The sequence below is a fragment of the Squalius cephalus genome, assembly GCF_949319135.1.
Source record: "Squalius cephalus genome assembly, chromosome: 14".
Taxonomy (NCBI): Eukaryota; Metazoa; Chordata; class Actinopteri; order Cypriniformes; family Leuciscidae; genus Squalius; species Squalius cephalus.
Window position 1 is genome coordinate 15,833,804 of NC_137135.1, and position 18,845 is coordinate 15,852,648.

At 36.9% G+C, this 18,845-nt stretch overlaps 1 protein-coding gene across 2 annotated transcripts; it reads right to left on the reverse strand.

The window, feature by feature from the left end:
* Positions 1–295: 295 nt before the first annotated feature.
* Positions 296–18,392, reverse strand: LOC307171283 (uncharacterized protein). 2 transcript variants are annotated; one of them, XM_079892794.1, is made up of 21 exons: positions 18,297–18,392; positions 14,379–15,164; positions 13,875–13,936; positions 12,348–12,386; positions 12,116–12,222; positions 11,635–11,693; positions 11,348–11,464; positions 11,135–11,260; positions 10,843–11,004; positions 10,625–10,749; positions 9,974–10,538; positions 5,947–6,067; positions 5,734–5,753; positions 5,498–5,620; positions 3,082–3,210; positions 2,866–2,988; positions 2,664–2,794; positions 2,251–2,548; positions 1,382–1,520; positions 1,035–1,150; positions 296–876 (listed from the first exon to the last, which is right to left on the reverse strand). In XM_079892794.1, exons 2-21 carry the CDS (start codon positions 15,144–15,146, stop codon positions 823–825), a joined length of 3,384 nt encoding a protein of 1,127 aa, XP_079748920.1. In that variant the 5' UTR covers positions 15,147–15,164; positions 18,297–18,392; the 3' UTR covers positions 296–822. The 2 variants fall into 2 exon arrangements, with proteins under 2 accessions (XP_079748920.1, XP_079748919.1); XM_079892793.1 differs by having other exon boundaries at positions 14,379–15,277.
* Between the last annotated feature and the right edge of the window lie 453 nt (positions 18,393–18,845).

Here is an 18,845-nt window from a genome sequence, read left to right on the forward strand (position 1 = left end):
CACACTAGCTTGTTGTTCATCACATCAAATGGTTTACATGTAGTCTGGAAATAGCTCCACTGTCTGCTGCAGAAAAGCACCAACGCTACAGGCCACGTCGTGATGCAGACCCTGAAATAAGGCAAATATACCTCAATAAAGAGAAGGAGAGGTGGATAAAGGACAGATATGAAGTAAGAAAATTGTAGAAAATAGCTAAGGAAATTAAGCTGTTAGTCATATTAAGCCCTTTTAGTTTCTGTCCGCCCCTGACTGGGATGCCTTATGTTTGAAGAAATTCTAAATAGGAGAACAATTGACCATTATCTCTAAATAGTGATGTTTTAATTTGCCCCAAAGCAGAAGCATACCCATACACATGTAGAATAGTACATGAAAAAAAAAAAAAAAAAAAAAAATTCCTGGACATTCACTCATATTTATGCCGTTTTACTGTAAAATGCTAGGTAACACTGATTAATTACATTCAACAAAGGGGCCATTAATATATTCTCCTTTCACAAAATACAAAATAAACAGAAGAGTTATTAAAAACAGTCAGGCAGAGTATGAGGAATGCTGGAAGTTTAATAAAAGAAAGAAAAAACAAAAACAGTACTAGCAATTAAGGCATAAAATGTGTTAAACCTCACATCTAATTTGCTATGACTGAACAGCTAGAAATTGCTTATGAATGCACCAGCTTTCATAACTACATTAAAAGAAGCAATGCCTCAGTCTAATAATTTTTTTAGAAAAAAATTAAACATACTGAAAAAAACAAAAAGAAAACAATCACAGGGACACAATGGACATATTAACAGATGTTCCAGCGTCAATGGTTCATTTCTTCGTCCCGTTACTCTGTGCTTTGGCTTTCTCCTTTTCCAAATATTTCTGATAAGAAAAAAACATACTTAAAACCACAAAAATGTCAATATAATAATGCAAATATTTACTAATAAAAAAAGTGAATCCTCAAAATGTAATGCATAAAGATCTAAATCGTGCTCTGACATCATGATCAAGGACAAATAAATAAATAAAAAAATCACCTTAAGTTTATCGTAGTGTGCTTGGCTACTGCAGTGAATTTTCTTAGCAGTGTCCTCATTAGAGTAAAACAGGAAGCAGATTCTGCAGTAGTACCCCATCTTCACAAACTCCACACCTGAAACAGGACAAATGAGGTTCATTAATGAGGCTTCTTACAATAATGAAATAATGATAATGAAATATTTCCTTAGTCGGGGTCCATCGCTTTTTATAATACATTTATGGTTTGGTTTAAAGGATTTTATAGCAAGCCAAACTGATTTAGTGCCACATCTGTCCAAAAAGCTGAAGAAAATTCATATAAAACACTAAATTAATAGCTTGGTTATGTCAAACGTCATCTTACCCACTGGGACATTAGGATCAAATGGCTCTAGAGTAGAATGGCTAGTTTCAGGCTTTGTTTCAGATGGTGCTGTTGTAATGGTCTTTTCCTCAGTCTTCACACTCTTCTCTGAAGCAACAGTTTCTTCATCTTCAGCCTCCTGGTCAAAGGATACATCAAGCAAAGCAATGGTTCGATAAGTATATCCTGTTAGCAGTGAGAAAGCATTTATTTATTTATTTTTTAAAGTACAATCTTTTGTCTAGTGCTTGGGGAACTTTATATGAGAAGTTTTAATGTCCAAAAACAGCCTACCATGTTTGTTTGACAAGTTGTAATCAGACATAAGGCACACTCATAATGTAACAAGTGACGTAGTTCTAAAACACTTCAACTCCATCTTGTAGACTCCATAGAATATCTGATTAATTTATACATTTCTCCACCACATTCCTCTCTGTCTGTGGTGCTTCTGGTTGTGGCGCAAACATTTGTGCCAGAGAGCACTGGAGCTGTCACTAAGAACAACTTTTCACACCCTTATATCTGGACAACTTTATTTTCTACTAAAATAAAGATAAAATATATTCTTTTGTGTTCCAAAAAAGAAAAAAAAAGTCAAAGGTTTGAAAGAACATGAGGGTGAGTAAGTGATGGTAGACTTTCATATTTAAGTAAGAGAGAGAATGGGAATTTTTCTTGGAAAAATTCTTAGAATCAGCAGTTGAAATCATTTTGGAAAATTCTAATATTCTGATAGATGACATTTGGTTTGTTTCAAAATGGCAGTGTTGTTTTGAAACAAACCAATGTTGCTAACAACACTAATGTAAGCATGCTACTACCCTCATCCAATTCATGATATGAACAAAAATAATGAAGTCTCTCACAGGTTCATTCTCCATATTCTGGAGCTCTGATGTGTCTTCGCTTTGTTTCTCCTCTGGCTCTTTCTTCTCCTCAGGAACAATTTCTGCTGAAATATTTTGGCTTTCCTTCTCTTCATGACTCTCCATCTCCTTAGATTTATCAGCGACAGGCTCATCCACTTTGATCTTCTTGACAGAAGGTTCTTCCTCTTTTTTGTCTTTACTTTTTCCAGAGGAGTTCCTCTGAGCCTCATCCTCCTTGGAGCGCTCTCTCTTGAGTGGCCGTTTATCCTCTGTCTCTGGGCTGGGTGGTCTTTGTCTGTGAGAAGATAATATTATCAAACAGATGCCATGTAACATTCTTTGGAAAGCCATTTTATTATTTCCCATAAAAAAATTAAATAAATAAAAAATAGTCTGAATGTCCAACTGACCCACGTTTGAGCTGCTTATATTTCCTGCTCACGTAGACAACCAGTCGTTTGCCTTCAAATTTAGGTCGATTTTCTTTGTAGGCCTCTGCCATTTTCTCAGCATCTTCCCCTCTTTCCATCTCAATGAAGCACTGAGCAAACATACAAATATCATTTATTTTGTCCTTGTAAATCCAATAGAAAGTTACATTTTTATAATTACCTCATTGCGCAATGGATTCAGAAAATATCTTCTGATGTTTCCAAATGGTTCTGCGATTTTCAGAAGTGATGCATCTGAGCCTTTGAAGGGTGGAACATTACCAACGTAGATGACTTTACCACTCTGTAGATGTTACACAGATATAGGTGTTTGATTTTGCTTCTTTTAGATTCACATACATTTTATTCATGGTGAGTTAATAAGCCCAAGTCTTACCTGGATGGTTGCATAGGTGTGTGAATGAAAGACCTTCACAGGTTTTCCACACACAGATGGTAAGACATTTCCACTGTAGAAACTAACCATTGCTCTTGCCTCTGGTTCATTGGAGAACTCCAGAAATGCCTAACACAAAGCACAACCACAACACTTTAAGGAAAAATCTCGAAGAATTTCTGATTTACAACTGACAGAATGCCACAAAGACATGTTCTCTCCAGCTAAATGGCAATAAAATAAATGCAGCTTGTCAATGGATAATAAACATTTTATACATGCATTATTAAATAGTCTAGCATAGGGTTGGGTATTGTTTAAATTTTAACGATTCCGATTTTGCTTATTGATTCAGATTCTTATTGATTCCTAATTTGTTTTTATATCATTCACATTTATTCTAAGTCATATTGCAAAACATTTCATTGTGGCTGAATACAATGAACAAAAATCAACAGGCTAAAGAACACTTGCACAAGGAACTTTTGCCTATGGTTTAAAAATACCATAAAACAGCTAGCCAAATTAATATACATTTCAAGCATTATCATAGACAAGTAAACACTCAGTAATAAAAAAAAGAAAAAAAAAAAGCAATTGCACAAATAAAAACAACTGAACAAAGATACAATTGAAATAAACTGTTTTAAGGTTTTCAGGTATAGAAACTGTAATCAAATGTAAAATAACTGCACTATGCATAAAATATACAGTATACATTACAAATATAGTTACAAAACTAAAGCCCCGTTCACACCGCCAGCGACACGCAGCGACAAAGCGACATGATCCCATTCATTTCAATGGAGCGCTGGCGACTTCAGGCGGCACGAGCGACAGTGACCGTTGGCGACAGAATGTGGGCGTCAAGCGACACGAGACGCGCGACAAAAGTTCAGAAATTTCAACTTTATGCAAATGAGAAGCGATTTTCACGAGCGACAACCAATAGGAAAGAAGACTTTCAGTGGAGTTCAGCTCACGTCACCGTCTCGAGTGCAGGCAAGAAGAGTTCGAGGGCGATTTCACTGCTTTATATGATTTTACTGTATGGATATAATAAAATGATGCATGGAAAAGAAACTGTCGACATTCTCAGTGAGTTTAATTCACACATTTAGTTCGAGTGTTGTAATTTTATGATGCAAGTTTAGCACTGCTGCAGACAGTTCATTTTACAGTTTCCCCTGCACTATGTGGATTATAAGGGACAAGAAATGGATTATTTGTCCAATTCGAATGACGTTTTAGTAACTATTGACAGTATGAGTGAGTTTAATTTGTTGATTGATCGATCGTTAATGTAGTTAAATATTTAATGCTGCACTGCTGTGGTTAATATAACAACACTCTCCCAACAGCATAATATTGCTTTTAAATCTTTTTAAGACCAATTCCTAGTCAAATTAGAATTATATCTCAGTTTTATATAACACTTGTGATGGTATACGCTCAGACGTGCAGTCTACCAATAACATTAGAGCGACAACACTAGGAACGCCCACAAGCGACTTCACTGTACAGAGACTAGCGACATGCAGCGACAAAATCGCTGGCGGTGTGAACGGGGCTTTATTCAGTCTTTTATTGTTTGATTAACGTTATTATTGAGAAAGCAACAGCAATATTAGGCTGCTATCACTTTAAGAGCTGCACAGATCCAATATACTGTTACACATGCGTTTTTAACCAACTGTGTTACGAGGATATGTTAAAGTCCAACTGAAATCAAAATTGACCATATTTACTTTGTTAGCGCATATTACTAGTCTTGTGGTGAAAAATGAAGTTAATACACCGAAAAAAATTGTTTGCCGTCGTATTCTTTAATCAAAGTCTGAAAAGTTACTTCCGGTCTGGAATGGCGTTCCTTCTCTGATGATGTAGGTTTGACGGCTTGGGTTGGGAAACGCTTAACCACTCCCCTCAAACCGTTAGTCTGCTATGAGCAGAGATGGAGAGGAGGAGCGCTAGAGTAAAACCCTGCCCTCTGTTCAATATTCCTTTTCACTGGGAAATACGTCACAACACTGGAGAAAAGTCGTTTGCAACTTCCGGTTCACGCGGACTTTAACAGCACAGAAAACAGCATGCAATAGTCATCACTAAAAATCACTTTTTCTGTGCACACACTTTGGATGAGTGTGCTGTGCAGCACAGAAAACAACATGCGGGTCTTTGCGCACGAATGTTCAATTTAAAGTCATTTTAAAATGCACACAAAGGAGTCGATAAGAGCAATAGTCATTTTAACAAGTATCCAATTCCTGACCATAAGTATTCATTCCAGAATTGGAATAGATTTTTGATTCCCAACCCTAGGCTAGCATCAGAAATATGTATGGATAGCTACGGTAAAGCTGCAGTGAGTGAAGTGGTCTGAACTACCAATAACAGAATATCTGAGAGCTGTTACCTCAGGCCTCACGTCTAAGACCAGGTGCCGCACCACTTTACCAAATGGCTTGGCAAGATTAAGGATCTCATCTAGATAACCGTAGCCACGTTTAAATCCAACGACATTTACAACTCTCAATCCCTACAATTCCAAAACACACATTAATATTTAATACAATCAATAAATCAATGCACAGAGATTAGTTGTAAACTATTTTAAAACATTTTAAAGTGCCAAAGTAATAAGTGACTTACTCCATTATCCTTGGCGCTTCCTGTAACATTAAAGATGAAATAAGGCATTAATAAATGGACTGACTTTGGTAAAAAAAAAAAAAAAAGCCAGAGAGCACTGACATTGTAGTTTATCAACAATATGATTGTAACATTTTATTATTATTTAACACTGTCGACTCAGTCCAAAGAAGGATCACTGCTAAAGCCATTGACTTTGCTCAAGGGCATTACCTGATGTGTTTGTAGATCTGGACTTTGAGTCTTGTCTCTCACCATCCTCTTCCTCTCCTAGCTCATCAAGAGTAACAAACTCATCCATATTCTCAGGAAAGTCAGTTTCAGTTTGACTGTCCTAGAAGCAGATAAGATAGTCAGCAGATCTGCATGTCAAAATAGTGACCATGAAATTTATATTAAAGGAGTAGTTAGAAGTAGCTCCAAAGATGAAAAGAACACCAGAAAAGTGGTCCATACAATTGTACAGCTTCAGAAGACTTGGAATATAGCAGCTTATGGAATATAAAAAAAATGGTTACAAAATATTATTTAAATGGTAATAATAAGTTTTTTGGTTAACTAAGTTATTGTAACATACACAGTGAAAAATTGTAAATGGGTTATGTCATTTTACTGTAAAACCATATGCTTTTTATATAATATAAATGTTTTTTTTTAATAGAAAAAAACTATAAAAACCAGTAAAATGACATTCCCAGAGGCTTCTACATTACATTTTAAGGTAAAGGCAGAATTTGGTAGTTCAAGAAGATTGGTATATTAATGTAATACATTTAGTTGTAAAATATACAGGCACCAATATGCCATCCTGTAAAACCACAGTGGCCAGTTTTTTACCATAAATTTAATGTGACATTTTTTACAGTGTACTTCTATGATGTTTTTGGTTAATTTTGGAGCTTAACAGCCTCTGGTCACTGTATGCATTCATTTTGTGGAAAAGATTCATGAGCACATTCTGCTTTCGCACTGTTTGCATGAGGGTGAGTAAATGATAATTTAAAGGTGCTCTAAGCGATGTCACGCATTTTTTAGGCCAAATTTTTTTTTTGTCACATACAGCAAACATCTCCTCACCATCCGCTAGCTGCCTGTCCCCTGAACACACTGTAAAAAAAACACGGCCTCTGTAGACAGCCCAGGCTCCACAAACTGGGCTAACCTGCACCACGAAACATGAAAATACTTCTTACATATTGAAAATGACCTTTCATGTAGTGTGTAAGATAGCTCTAAGTGAATGAAAACATCCTGCAAAGTTTTAAATCTGAAAGTTCACTGTATATAAAGTTATTGTCTTTCAAAAGTAAGAGTCGACTCGGAGTCAAAAAAATGAATCGTATTTCAAACGAGTCATGAGCCGTTTCGTTGTGACGTCAAGACGAAACATTAGCATACTGCACGCGCAGACACCAGGGAAAACTTAAACGCTCTCAAACCTGCATCTGATTCCTGTGGATACTGGATAGCAGCATGTTGAGAAGACGCTGTGCTCTACAATGTGAAGGTAAAGCCAGTTTTTTTCACTGCCCAAGGACGAGCATGTGAAGAAGTGGTTAAAGTGAATCTTTACCACGATATCACAGCAGTAGGCCTATAATCCTAAACTTTTGCTGTGTTCCCTTTATTTTACTGACGACAGCTTCTCAAATCTCGGAGTTCAATGCAGGATTCGCAAACCACTTGCTCTTGAAAGATGGTGTTCAAAATACTTAGTTTTGAGTTTTATATTGTGTTGGTCTCCTATTAACTGGTTCAGGGCCGGCCCGCGGCATAGGCGGTATAGGCAAATGCTAAGGGCGCCACTCATCCATAGGGGCGCCAGAATGTGTGAACGAGTGAATTTTTTTATTTTTTTATTTTATTTTTTTTACATTTTTTTTTATTTTTATTTTTATAATAGGCTAGGCTACTATTTTAAAACCATTAATTCGAAATACTACCAAATAAAGCAAAAAAAAAAAAAAAAAGTCCGGCTCTTCAATCTTCCCCCGCCCATCGAGTGCATGAAGTGCGTCAGAAACAGAGCGCGTGCGGGATCAGTTGTTGGTAATTTGTTGTGTAGCGTGCCCGACGCCGCATCCAATGTAGACAGCACTGCTTTTGTTAACACACAGCTCGTAGAAACGGGCCTGGAAGCTCGCGCCAGTTCTAGACACGGTGAAAGTTTCCTGATTGTGACGTAAGGCCGAATTTACATGACACATTATAAATGAGCATATAGTCTGCGATAGATACAGTGCCAAAAAGAAGAGAAGAGGATAAAGACAGAGGTAAAGTCATGTAGTGAATGAACAATTTATTGCATAGGAGTAAGATACTATAATTTCATGGCAGTTATTTTTACCTTAAACTTAATGTTAGCAGTTGTTCTGAGTTCTGAGTCCCCAGACTGTGATTTTGTAACAATCATGTCAGTTTTAAGACGCATTTTTTATTATCACTTTTTTATTAATGTTTTACTCTACAGTTGTGCAGTTTTGGGGGATACAGTACAGGCCAAAAGTTTGGAAACATTACTATTTTTAATGTTTTTGAAAGAAGTTTCTTCTGCTCATCAAGCCTGCATTTATTTGATCAAAAATACAGAAAAAAAATGTAATATTGTGATATATTATTACAATTTAAAATAATTTGTTTTCAATTTATTATACTTTAAATTATCATTTATTTCTGTGATGCAAAGCTGAATTTTCAGCATCATTACTCCAGTCTTCAGTGTCACATGTGACATCCGGTCTATCACATGATCCTTTAGAAATCATTCTAATATGATGTTTTATTATGAGTGTTGGAAACAGTTCTGCTGTAATGTGTGTGTGTGTGTGTGTGTGTGTGTGTGTGTGTGTGTGTGTGTGTGTGTGTGTGTGTGTGTGTGTGTGTGTGTGTGTGTGTGTGTGTGTGTGTGTGTGTGTGTGTGTGTGTGTGTGTGTGTGTGTGTGTGTGTGTATATATATATATATATATATATATATATATATATATATATATATATATATATATATATATATATATATATATATATATATATATGCTAAATCATGAACAATGACAGGGTGAAATGGGCTGTGATGCATGGGGCGCCAGGTAAAACCTTGCCTAGGGCAGCAAATTGGTCAGGGCCGGCCCTGAACTGGTTAATTCACATTATTACTGTCTTAAATACTTCTGCTGATCAGTTGTGGGCCACTATTACCTAAACCTCTATCTATTAATGCAGATCGCCTGTCGTTCTCACTACTTTGAGGAAAGATTACGCATGGAGCAAGATTTGTTTTACCAACGTTTATGTTACATCAGTCATTCACGCTAGAGCTCGGCTAAAGTATGCACTGTTATTGATACAGTTTCCACATGTTCACTGCAATAAATTAGAAAAATACTCTGTAAATAAATAAGTTTAAGTAAAATAATCGGTTTGTTGATGGACATGCACTTTTTAATGCTGATGGTGAGGAATTACAGAACATCTCATAATGTACCTCAAACTGAGTAAAGTTAGTGTATCACTGAGAAAGTCATATCGAGTCGTCCTTGCGATGGAGGTTTGGGTTGAATGAATAGTTCTTCCAATGTTTCATCATCGGACTCGCGGTCGGATTGATATGGTAAAATCTGTCACTGTTCGTTACTGTCTTTAGTTTACGGTGTAGGAAGCCTCAAGGCAAGCAGAGCTGACGTTATGGCAATGGACGTTTTGGTTTTCGACATGTACGCGGTAAACCAATCACAACAGACTGAGTTGTCTGGCCAATCAGAGCAGAGTAGCTCGTGGAAAGGAGGGATTTAGAGAGACTGATTCATCTGACGAGTCGTTTGAGAATCACTGAAATGTGGTGATGTGCAAATGTATATTATGAGAAAATTAATCAGTTTTTTGACCTTTGATGCATGCAAGAGACTCCAAAACAACATTAGGAAACTTTAAAATAGCATAATAGGGGCACTTTTTTGTCGGCTGGAGACCCAAGTTTGGTTTGAAGACGTAAAAAAAACGTACCAAGCTCAATGTTCTGCACTCACAGCGTTCAGTGTGGTCTTGCCACTTACATTGTTAAAATACACTGTTGTTAGGGATAGTTTAGTTCATAGTCCTGTTATTTATTTCGGTGATCGGTATAAGTGATCGGCCAATACTGCTTCCAGTGATTTGTAATCGATGATCGCCTGATCAGAGCACCCTTAGAAAGGTTTGAGCAGAGGCATTTCAGATGATGTGCTAATGTGCAAAAGATCCTACCTGCTCTTCATTGTCCTCTTCAGCATCTTCATCTTCAGGTTGGTCATCATTCTGTTCCTCAAGGTCTTTAGGAAGCTCATCTGTGTTCTCCTGCTCAGCCTCAGATGTCACAGGTTCCTCCAGTGGAGTCTCTTCCTGTTTTTCACCAGAGTCTTTTTGGTCTTCTATGGTCTCATCGTTGGAAGCATTTCTGGCTTGCTGCACTTCAGGGTCCTCCTCATCCTCTAGGTTGGTGTCATCAATATCTGGTGCTTGTTCACTGGTTTGCTCTGGATCACATGATAGGTCGACATCATCTGCAGAGGGATCTTCATCAAAACCCTCTTCGTCTCCATCACGTGCTTCCATAACATCAGCTTCATCTCCTGCCCCGTCGCCCAGGGCCTCTACTTCCTCAGGCTTTGGTTCCTCTTCTTTCTCATCAGAGATCTCTCTGGCTTTGGAAGTAGAGGACCTTTGATTCTTTGATGAAGGTTTATCACCAGTTCTGCTGGTGGAACTGGTGCTACCGCTGCTCTTACGGGCTGGTTCTTCCCTTCCTTGGTCGCCCTTTCCTGGTGGGACCCTGGAACATCATCATGTAGAGCACATTTGGTTTTGTTTTCTTACTAAAGATATCATTGGTTTCTCTGGATAGAAAGGACAACTTACGTTAGAGTCTTATACTTCGTGCAGATGTTCAGTCGAATGGATCTTCCATTGATAGTCAAAGGATTGACAGTGTAGTACTTCACCAACATCTCTGCATCCTCAGCATTGCCCATTTGAACAAATGCCTGTTTTAAAAATGGTCAAAACATACATTTTAAAAATGTATGTCCTGGAAATGAATGTATGTTCTGGAAATTGCTGCATATTATGTAACTTGCCTCATCATTTAGAAAGAGATGTTTCTCAACAGTGCCAAATCTACGAGATATTGTGAGTAGCTCCATTTTCTTGTCACTGCCTCGTGGTAAATTGGAGAAAAACACCACCTGGCTGACTCCTCTCTTCACAGGCCTAGTGTCTCTGCCTGGCCTTCCACTTTTCTGTATTGATAAAGCAAATAAGCTTAATTGAGCCATTTTAACTTATATATATATATATATATATATATATATATATATATATATATTTATTTATTTATTTTTCATTTATTTTTTTCATTTTTCATTTTACCTCAATTGCCATCAGTTCCTTTGACAAATAAATGTGTATCTCTTTCCCATGCAAAATGGCTGGTTTTCGCTGATAATAATTAGCCATGGCCAAAGCCTCCTCATGAGTCTGCAGCTCCAGGAAAGCCTTTGAGAGTGAGAATGAAAGATTTACTCAATTACACTGTCATGACTTTTGATCTTGAATGAGTGTTCATACATGCACACATACTACCTTGTTTTTCAGTATTAGATGCTCACAGATGGTGCCAAAGGGTTTTGCCAAGTCAAACAGGCTGTTTGTTGACATCGGTTTTCTTTCGTATTTTGCCACGACAACCCTACTTCTTATCTAAAATAAAAATATTTATGAGTGCAAGCACCAAGATATCCATCCACTCAAACAAAAGATCCCATACTGATAAGGACATCCTAAATATATAAAATATACAAATATTTTAATTACAGAACTGCAATTTGAACAAAAACAGATTTTTTCAAACGCATTCAGTGAATTATTACCTTGGGTGCCGCTGCATATGATGTCATTTTACTTGTCATTCCCACACTGGAATCTGAGCCTAAAAAAGTTGTTTAAAAATTGTGTGACTGATTTAAATTAAGCAGCTTAACAAAAAGACACAGGAAACAGTGTTAATATTGCAAAGTTCTTCAATTATGAAAAGAATACAATTTCAGCTGTAAAGCAGCTCTAAAAAGACCATCATTATTCAGCTCAATTTAGTTCAATAACATTGTACAAGTTAACACAGTGCACCATTAAAGATAACAGAAACTCTTCTTAGGATACTGAATTAACTGGAATCTTTATTCATCATATATGATTATTATTTAGTGCTTTAGGGGTAAAACTTATTTTACAGGAGAAAATGTTACTTAGTGCACCTTTAACCAAAGTCACTAGAAAAACCCTACATCCAAACAAAAGACCAACTTGTAGAAGGATAGCAGACCAGACTACATCCTCTCACAGATGTATTACCCCAGCTGGAGCTCATCCCTGTTCTCTGTAGACCACCACCAATTGGAGCTGGTCCCAGCAATCCATCCGAACGACTTCCCTTTGTGTCCAGGGAAAGGGATGTCGACCTGAGAGGAATTCATTTTTAATATGCTTTTCTATACAGATGCTTGTAATAAGCAGGATGTATCATACTTATGAAAGCCCTATTTAAAAAAAAAAAAAAAAAAAAAAAAAAAAACTAAAAACATACATGCGACTAGAGGGCATTTGAGGATCCCAGTCCGGGTACCTATAAAACAACAGGAAAGAGTTTTCAGTTGTTTTTGAATGACTGAGCTCTAAATGACATTTGAATGAAAAATTCAATTTCAAAGACTGCAACAGCACAAATTAGCAACCATGTCTAGAAGTCCAGCATAGTACATAGCATAGCAACATAGTACATTTGTAATGCACTAGGATTACAGGCTGTCAAATACTATAATCAGATGATTATTATTTTTTTACGAGGTGAGGTTAGTCATGACTACATTTAAACACCTAAAGGTTCATTAAAAACAAAAGGTTAATTAGCTTTATGGACCCTTTTCACATTTCTGGGGTTCTCTGTCATATTTGGGTAAAATTCTATAGTGGTGAATGGGAGACGACAGCAATCTAAATTTTTGTATTCCCATTTGCTCCAATAGAAAAAAAAAAATCCATGATAGCGTTTCCACAACTTTCCACAAAGGTAAAAATACTGAGATATTGATTACGTTGATCAGAAGAGAGCAAGATGTCAAAATTTCTGTCAATCCTTCAGCCATTGTATTAGAAACAACATTGAAGCAGTGTTAATTCATTTTCTACCATTTACTGCCAAGATAATTTAACAAAGTATAGCATTATAAATGTGCATTAATAAAAACATTTAAATAAATATGAAAAACTTTACTAGATTTGCAATATTGATAAATGTGGAAACGTGTCATCGCAGACTGTGAAAAGGGTCAATTAAACCACTATGAATTCTTTTGAGGGCTCCACTTTGATTGTTTCATGGTGATAATCTGGATTTCTTCATAATTTTTTTACTAATAGATTTTGTTCACCCAAAAATAAATTATGTCATTATTTTGTTGGTGGAATGCTGTCACTCCAATAAAAGTGAATATGCAGAAGAACAAATTAGGTTTTACATAAGCTCCATAATATCTGTGTGAGGAATTTAAGAAGGCTCCGAATATAGTGCACAAGTCATATAGGCTAATTTATGATGCTGCTTTTTCAAGCTAGACAGCAGTGGAAAATGCTTCTGGTTATCACCATGAACTGAGCGGTCTCCAATGGATAATGTCTGATCCAAAAGATCCATAGTGGAACTGCACCTACTGTAGGCCATAGGCTTGTTTCTAAATTACCATCAAGAGGGTTTTCTCTTGAAGCTTATTTCTGCCACTGAACAAAAAATAAATCCAATTGCTACTTATTCATCTCACAATTCTGACTTTTGTCTAGACTTTTTTCTCAGAATTGCATGATATAAACTCATAATTGTGAGTTACAAGGTCAGAATTACATGATATACAATTGCTAGTTTATAGCGCTCAGTTGCGAGAAAGTAAATAAAAAGTTGCATTTATCTTTTAAAATGTTCAGGGTGTCCGCGCAGTAGTAAATTCATCTCTATGATTCCTGCATATACCCTGATGTTTAATTCCGTGTTGGAAACAAGTTTCCATAGTTTAACATCTGAACAAACAGTTCACCAGTTTTCACAAAGTAGTCTACTTACATTTGCAGAAGGAGTTTGCGGTTTTCAGAGTGACGAATCCCAGTCGTGTGTTGAGTCCATTCCTTAAACACAAGGAAGGGTGAAAAAAATATCCTTAATAAATATACATGACCTTTATGTAACAATAATTTGCTGTAAAATCTAAAGCAATTTAAAGCCTTGACATACTGGATCAGAGCTAACTTGGCAAGCTACCATTCCTGGCTATGAATGCAATCTACAAATGAGTACTGTAATTGATCTAAAAAAAAAAAAAAGTTCTACATACTAACTGGAACCAAGTTTACAGAACAAGTCAGAAATACAGCTAACAGCAGTGTATACTATAAGTGTCCAATGAGATTTAGGGCCATTTTCTCTTACACAAAATTGATACTGAGCAAAACTAAGAGGTGTTGATTTAAATGCAACAAATGATGTTTAAAGATGGTCTTCTGAACAAGTAGGACTCAAGAAGAGGAAGTGAAGTGTGTGTGCAGGAGCCAAGCAGCTTGAATTACTCACCATGACAGAGTGCACATCAAAATCACAAAGGGAGCACACATGGGGAAACATGAGGGGCATGACTCCCAAGAAATCCTGCACTTTTCTCTGAGACGGGGATCCCATTCTTCTCTGCATGAACATGTCGTCAGATGCTGATGATGTTGGCAGGCCAAGGCTGCGGTAGGAGTCACGGGAAAGCTCAGAATATTGGCGGTCTCTGCCGCTACCGCTCCTGTAATCTAACATGTCGTACCCTCGACCAGATGTTTCTTGCATGGAAGTATAACCGAAGTCACCTTGTGAGCGGCTTTGAGCCTGCCCACTGGGACGGTCCAACCTTCCGCCCTGCATGTCGCCCCAATCGTCTCGGCCGCCTCTGTACGAAGTTTCTGAAGAAAGAGTCGTCAGATCGCTAGCAATGTGGCGGCCGGATTCCATCTTGCGGTTCTTAAGTTGCATGATAAGATGGGGCAAGGTCTCCACGCTGATGTTCTCCTCTGGAACCTGTGCTAGTGCGTCCAGATCAGTTGGCGACAGACCTAGGCTGGCGAACAGTTTCATGGTATTGCTAATGTGGCTACCTGCTCGGCGGTGCAGCTGAGAGTCGTGGTCTTTTCCCTCCCCTCCACCAAGACCAGACATGCCACTATGTGACTGGGAAGACGAGCCGTAGGGGTCCGAGTGCGTCTCACCCATACTAAAGTTCAAAGTCTCAGCGGCAGCCAAAAGCCCACGACCAACAGCAAAGCCTTTCTGAGCATCAGAACCGGTCAATTTCTGGGACATGTCTTTGAAATGGTGGCGCTTTGGGCGAGTGGAAAAAGAGAAGAACAAAGTGAATCAAAAAGTCCCCAAAAAGACAATCCGTCAATTTAAGCCTGGATCGAGAAAAGAAGCTCCTCCAGAATGAAACAGCTCTGCAGAAACACAATGGAGCAATGATTTCTAGCATGCTCACAAAATGGTTAGCAGTGGCATAGGAAAGCAAGACAGTGAGCTCCACAAATCCATACAATGCAAGTAACAGAAGTAAAACTTATTTACAATGACAGAGGTACAAATGGTACACTGACCAAATAGACCATAAAATGAAGATTTACAAGTACCATGAAGAGCAATAAGTATAATTTAATAAGAAAGTTCAATAGAGCTTTGAAGGGGGGAAAAACGTCAATCAAATTTAGATCCTTAAATGTGAATGGGAAAGACAGGGAAAGGATTGCAGTTTCTTGGTCAGGAGAGAACCAAAGAGAGATAGTGTTCATGTCTTTAAATTGTACTGTATGACCAAAAACAAAAAAAAAAAGAAATCAATGAGCAAAAAAATTAAGCGAAATACAGCTAATCAACTTTAATGCTTAACTGCAAAAATAATTTGGCATCAAGACGTCTTGACAACAGACAAACCAATAATCGGGCTCAAGTGAAACATAAGGGTGCAAAGAGAGCACATGGTTATCTGAACAAGATTTGCATCTTCATCCAAAGAAAAGTGAAATTTTACACATTAACTGTGACTTGAAACTGTGATGGTCATAATGGAAAAGACTATATCAAAATGGTCAAAAATAGAAAGAATATAGACAATCGTGTCACACTTGACAAGCTACTAATTTTTACTATTTTATTCAGATGGAAACAAATGATGCAAAAGTTTGTCATCGCTGTTTTTGGATAATATTGTTTTCGGAAAGCTGAAATGACGTTCTAAGAAAAGTGTATAAAATGGGCTGCCATGCAGACCGTGCCAGTACCATGAAGTAGAAGTAAAAAAAGAAATAAAAAATAACCTTTAAAATGTTATCAAATAATGAAAATGTTATAAAAGTAAAAAATAAAAACCGAATCACTTAACATAGAAAAGTTTTGATGGACATTATGAACAAGTTTCACATGGACAGGAACAATCAAAATAGTAGGCTATATTGGTGAAAAATATAAAAACAAACCAAAATTACTAAGAATAGAATTTAACACACCTTTAAACCGAACTCACTGGTGCAAAACGCAACCTTTAATAGAAATAATTATATGTTTTACTCCTAATTATAAAAAGCAATACAGTTCCAGCCATATATCACTGCATAGCACCCACTGGAGATTGTTTGTGTTTTTATCTTCGAATTGAAGAACATCACATAAATACAGTTAACAAAAACTTTAAAAAAATCCCTAAAGGAAAAATGCTTCTGGAACCAAGGCCGCTGAAAAATCCCACATTACAAAAATGAAAAGTGGAAAGAGTCCACTGTACAAGTGGGTCTAGTCGTCATGCCTGTTGGATAAACTTCTGATGTACAAGGCACACAAAAAAAAGGGAAATACTTTGGGAGTTTAGTCGTCATCTGATTGGTTGAATTCTACAGGATTTCCAGCAGACTTGCGTTGCGTTCTTTAATGGTCTGCCTGGAAACAAAGCCATTGTGACACCAACCTCCTCAAGGAAGAAGAAAGCCTTCATGTTTACAACTGTGACAATGAGCGCTAATCAGGAATAACTAAACGCTGGATTTTCAAAAGTATGTGAAGTTCATGGCATAGAATCTTTAAAAGACATCCAAGAGTTTGAGGCACTTAGTTGAAAAGAAGAGATATTTTAACTCGTTTGCCGATGGGATATGGGAAGAGTATTATTTTCCAAGCCTGATTTGAAATTGTCAGAACAAAGTCTACAGATGTTTCCAACCGACTTAGGTGTTTTTCAAACAGGTCTCTTGATGAACCATTTGGGCAGTAAATTTGAACAACGTTCTTGAAAGTATGATTTACTGGTCGCATGCGGGTCTGTTATTGTATGAACATCAACTTTCCATTTTCACACACCAAAACATGATGCAGAACAAAACAAACTGTAATTGGTTGCTGCTTACATGTGAGTCAGGCCTCTTGGCTGGTCTTTGGCCAAAGAAAGTTGCAAAGTCCCTTTCAAGGAAAGTCTGTTCATTTGGCAGCCATATTTGCAAAGCCTCTGAAATTGCAGTTTCTCCCATTCATAAGTAATAGGAGTGAATAGTCTTTCTAAATCTATAGTCTTTGATGGAATCCAGACCTTCTGTCGTCAGTCTGAAGGTTTGGCTGTGTGATACTAGCTACATTTATCCTTAAGTTTAAAAGATTCTGAGCAGTAATGAAATACAAATTAATGTCAAGACCAGAAAGGATGGTGGAAGAGTAACTTATAACTAAGATGCAAGGCATTAATGTAACTACAGCAGATACGATTTGAATGTTTTATGTCATAACTTGCAGAATGATAACACTGTACCGAGAAGACTGATTAAGTTAGTTTGAAATTATATGCATACAGTTATATGCATTAGTAAAGAAAATATATCGGAACAGTGCAAGTCAGAGCTAACAACATGAATCCATGATATTATGAATCTATAATGCAGAAATATGAATTTAACAACATAAAAAAACAAATTTGTAGAGATCGCAATGATGCTATCCAGTTTCAGTGCAGACGAAGAAAATTCAGGAAATAACGTTATATTAATAACGAAAGTCTTCCAAATGCTTAAGAAACATCCCACATCACAATTTTGTTTATTTTATTTTTTACAGCTTTAAACCAGGTAACGTTAAGTGTCCGCTGAGCGTGAATCCGAGGTTAACTGATACGATAACATTCATCTCACTTACGAACAATCAAATTAACTTTACATTAATTGCATATTGGTGTAAAACTTTATTTAGGCGAACATTTATGACACATGAACGATTATAATAGCCGCTTTAAACGCAACACATTGACGAAGTGTGATGAAATGAACTAAGAAAAAGCCACGGGACTAAATGTGCACAAGGCCTAAACAGCAACCGTTATCTAAAATGAAAAATTCTGCAGCTCGGGTTTATTATAGTCAGTATGTTACTTAAAACAAGTGATATAACATTATATCCTTTATTCGAATGCAACGAGTTGCTACTTACATTTTCTTCTTCTTCTTCTCAACCTTCGGGATGAAGTCCTTTACGTCGCACGAAGTAAAATGAGACCAACCGCTCTGGCAACCACGCACAACGTGAAAAAGGAAACGATTACGAAACAAAATTTCACTTCCGAGGTGAATTTCAAAATAAAAGTACTAATAATAACATAGGTGTTTGTCAATGCTCTTGGGTGATGCAAACAGCATTGACTTGCCCCTGAAGAAAACAAGCTATTTTATGGTTCACACTTGCAAATACTACATTCTACAAAACTGGCAAAAATAAATCCCAAAATGAAAACCCATGTTGGTGTTGGAAAACCAGATGTTTAAGATATAGCCTCCTGCCAAAATCCCATACTGTGGGGAGGATTTGCTTTTTCAAAGCCACAGCTTTGATTTCATTTTTGCTTTTTTATTTATTTACGTTATTTATTGGGGTTTAATTTATAGGCCTATTGCTATAAATGATGATATTATGATACTAAAATCACCCTAATTGTTTTGCTGTTGAGGAATAAAGCTCTGACCTGTGATGACGTCACTGTTG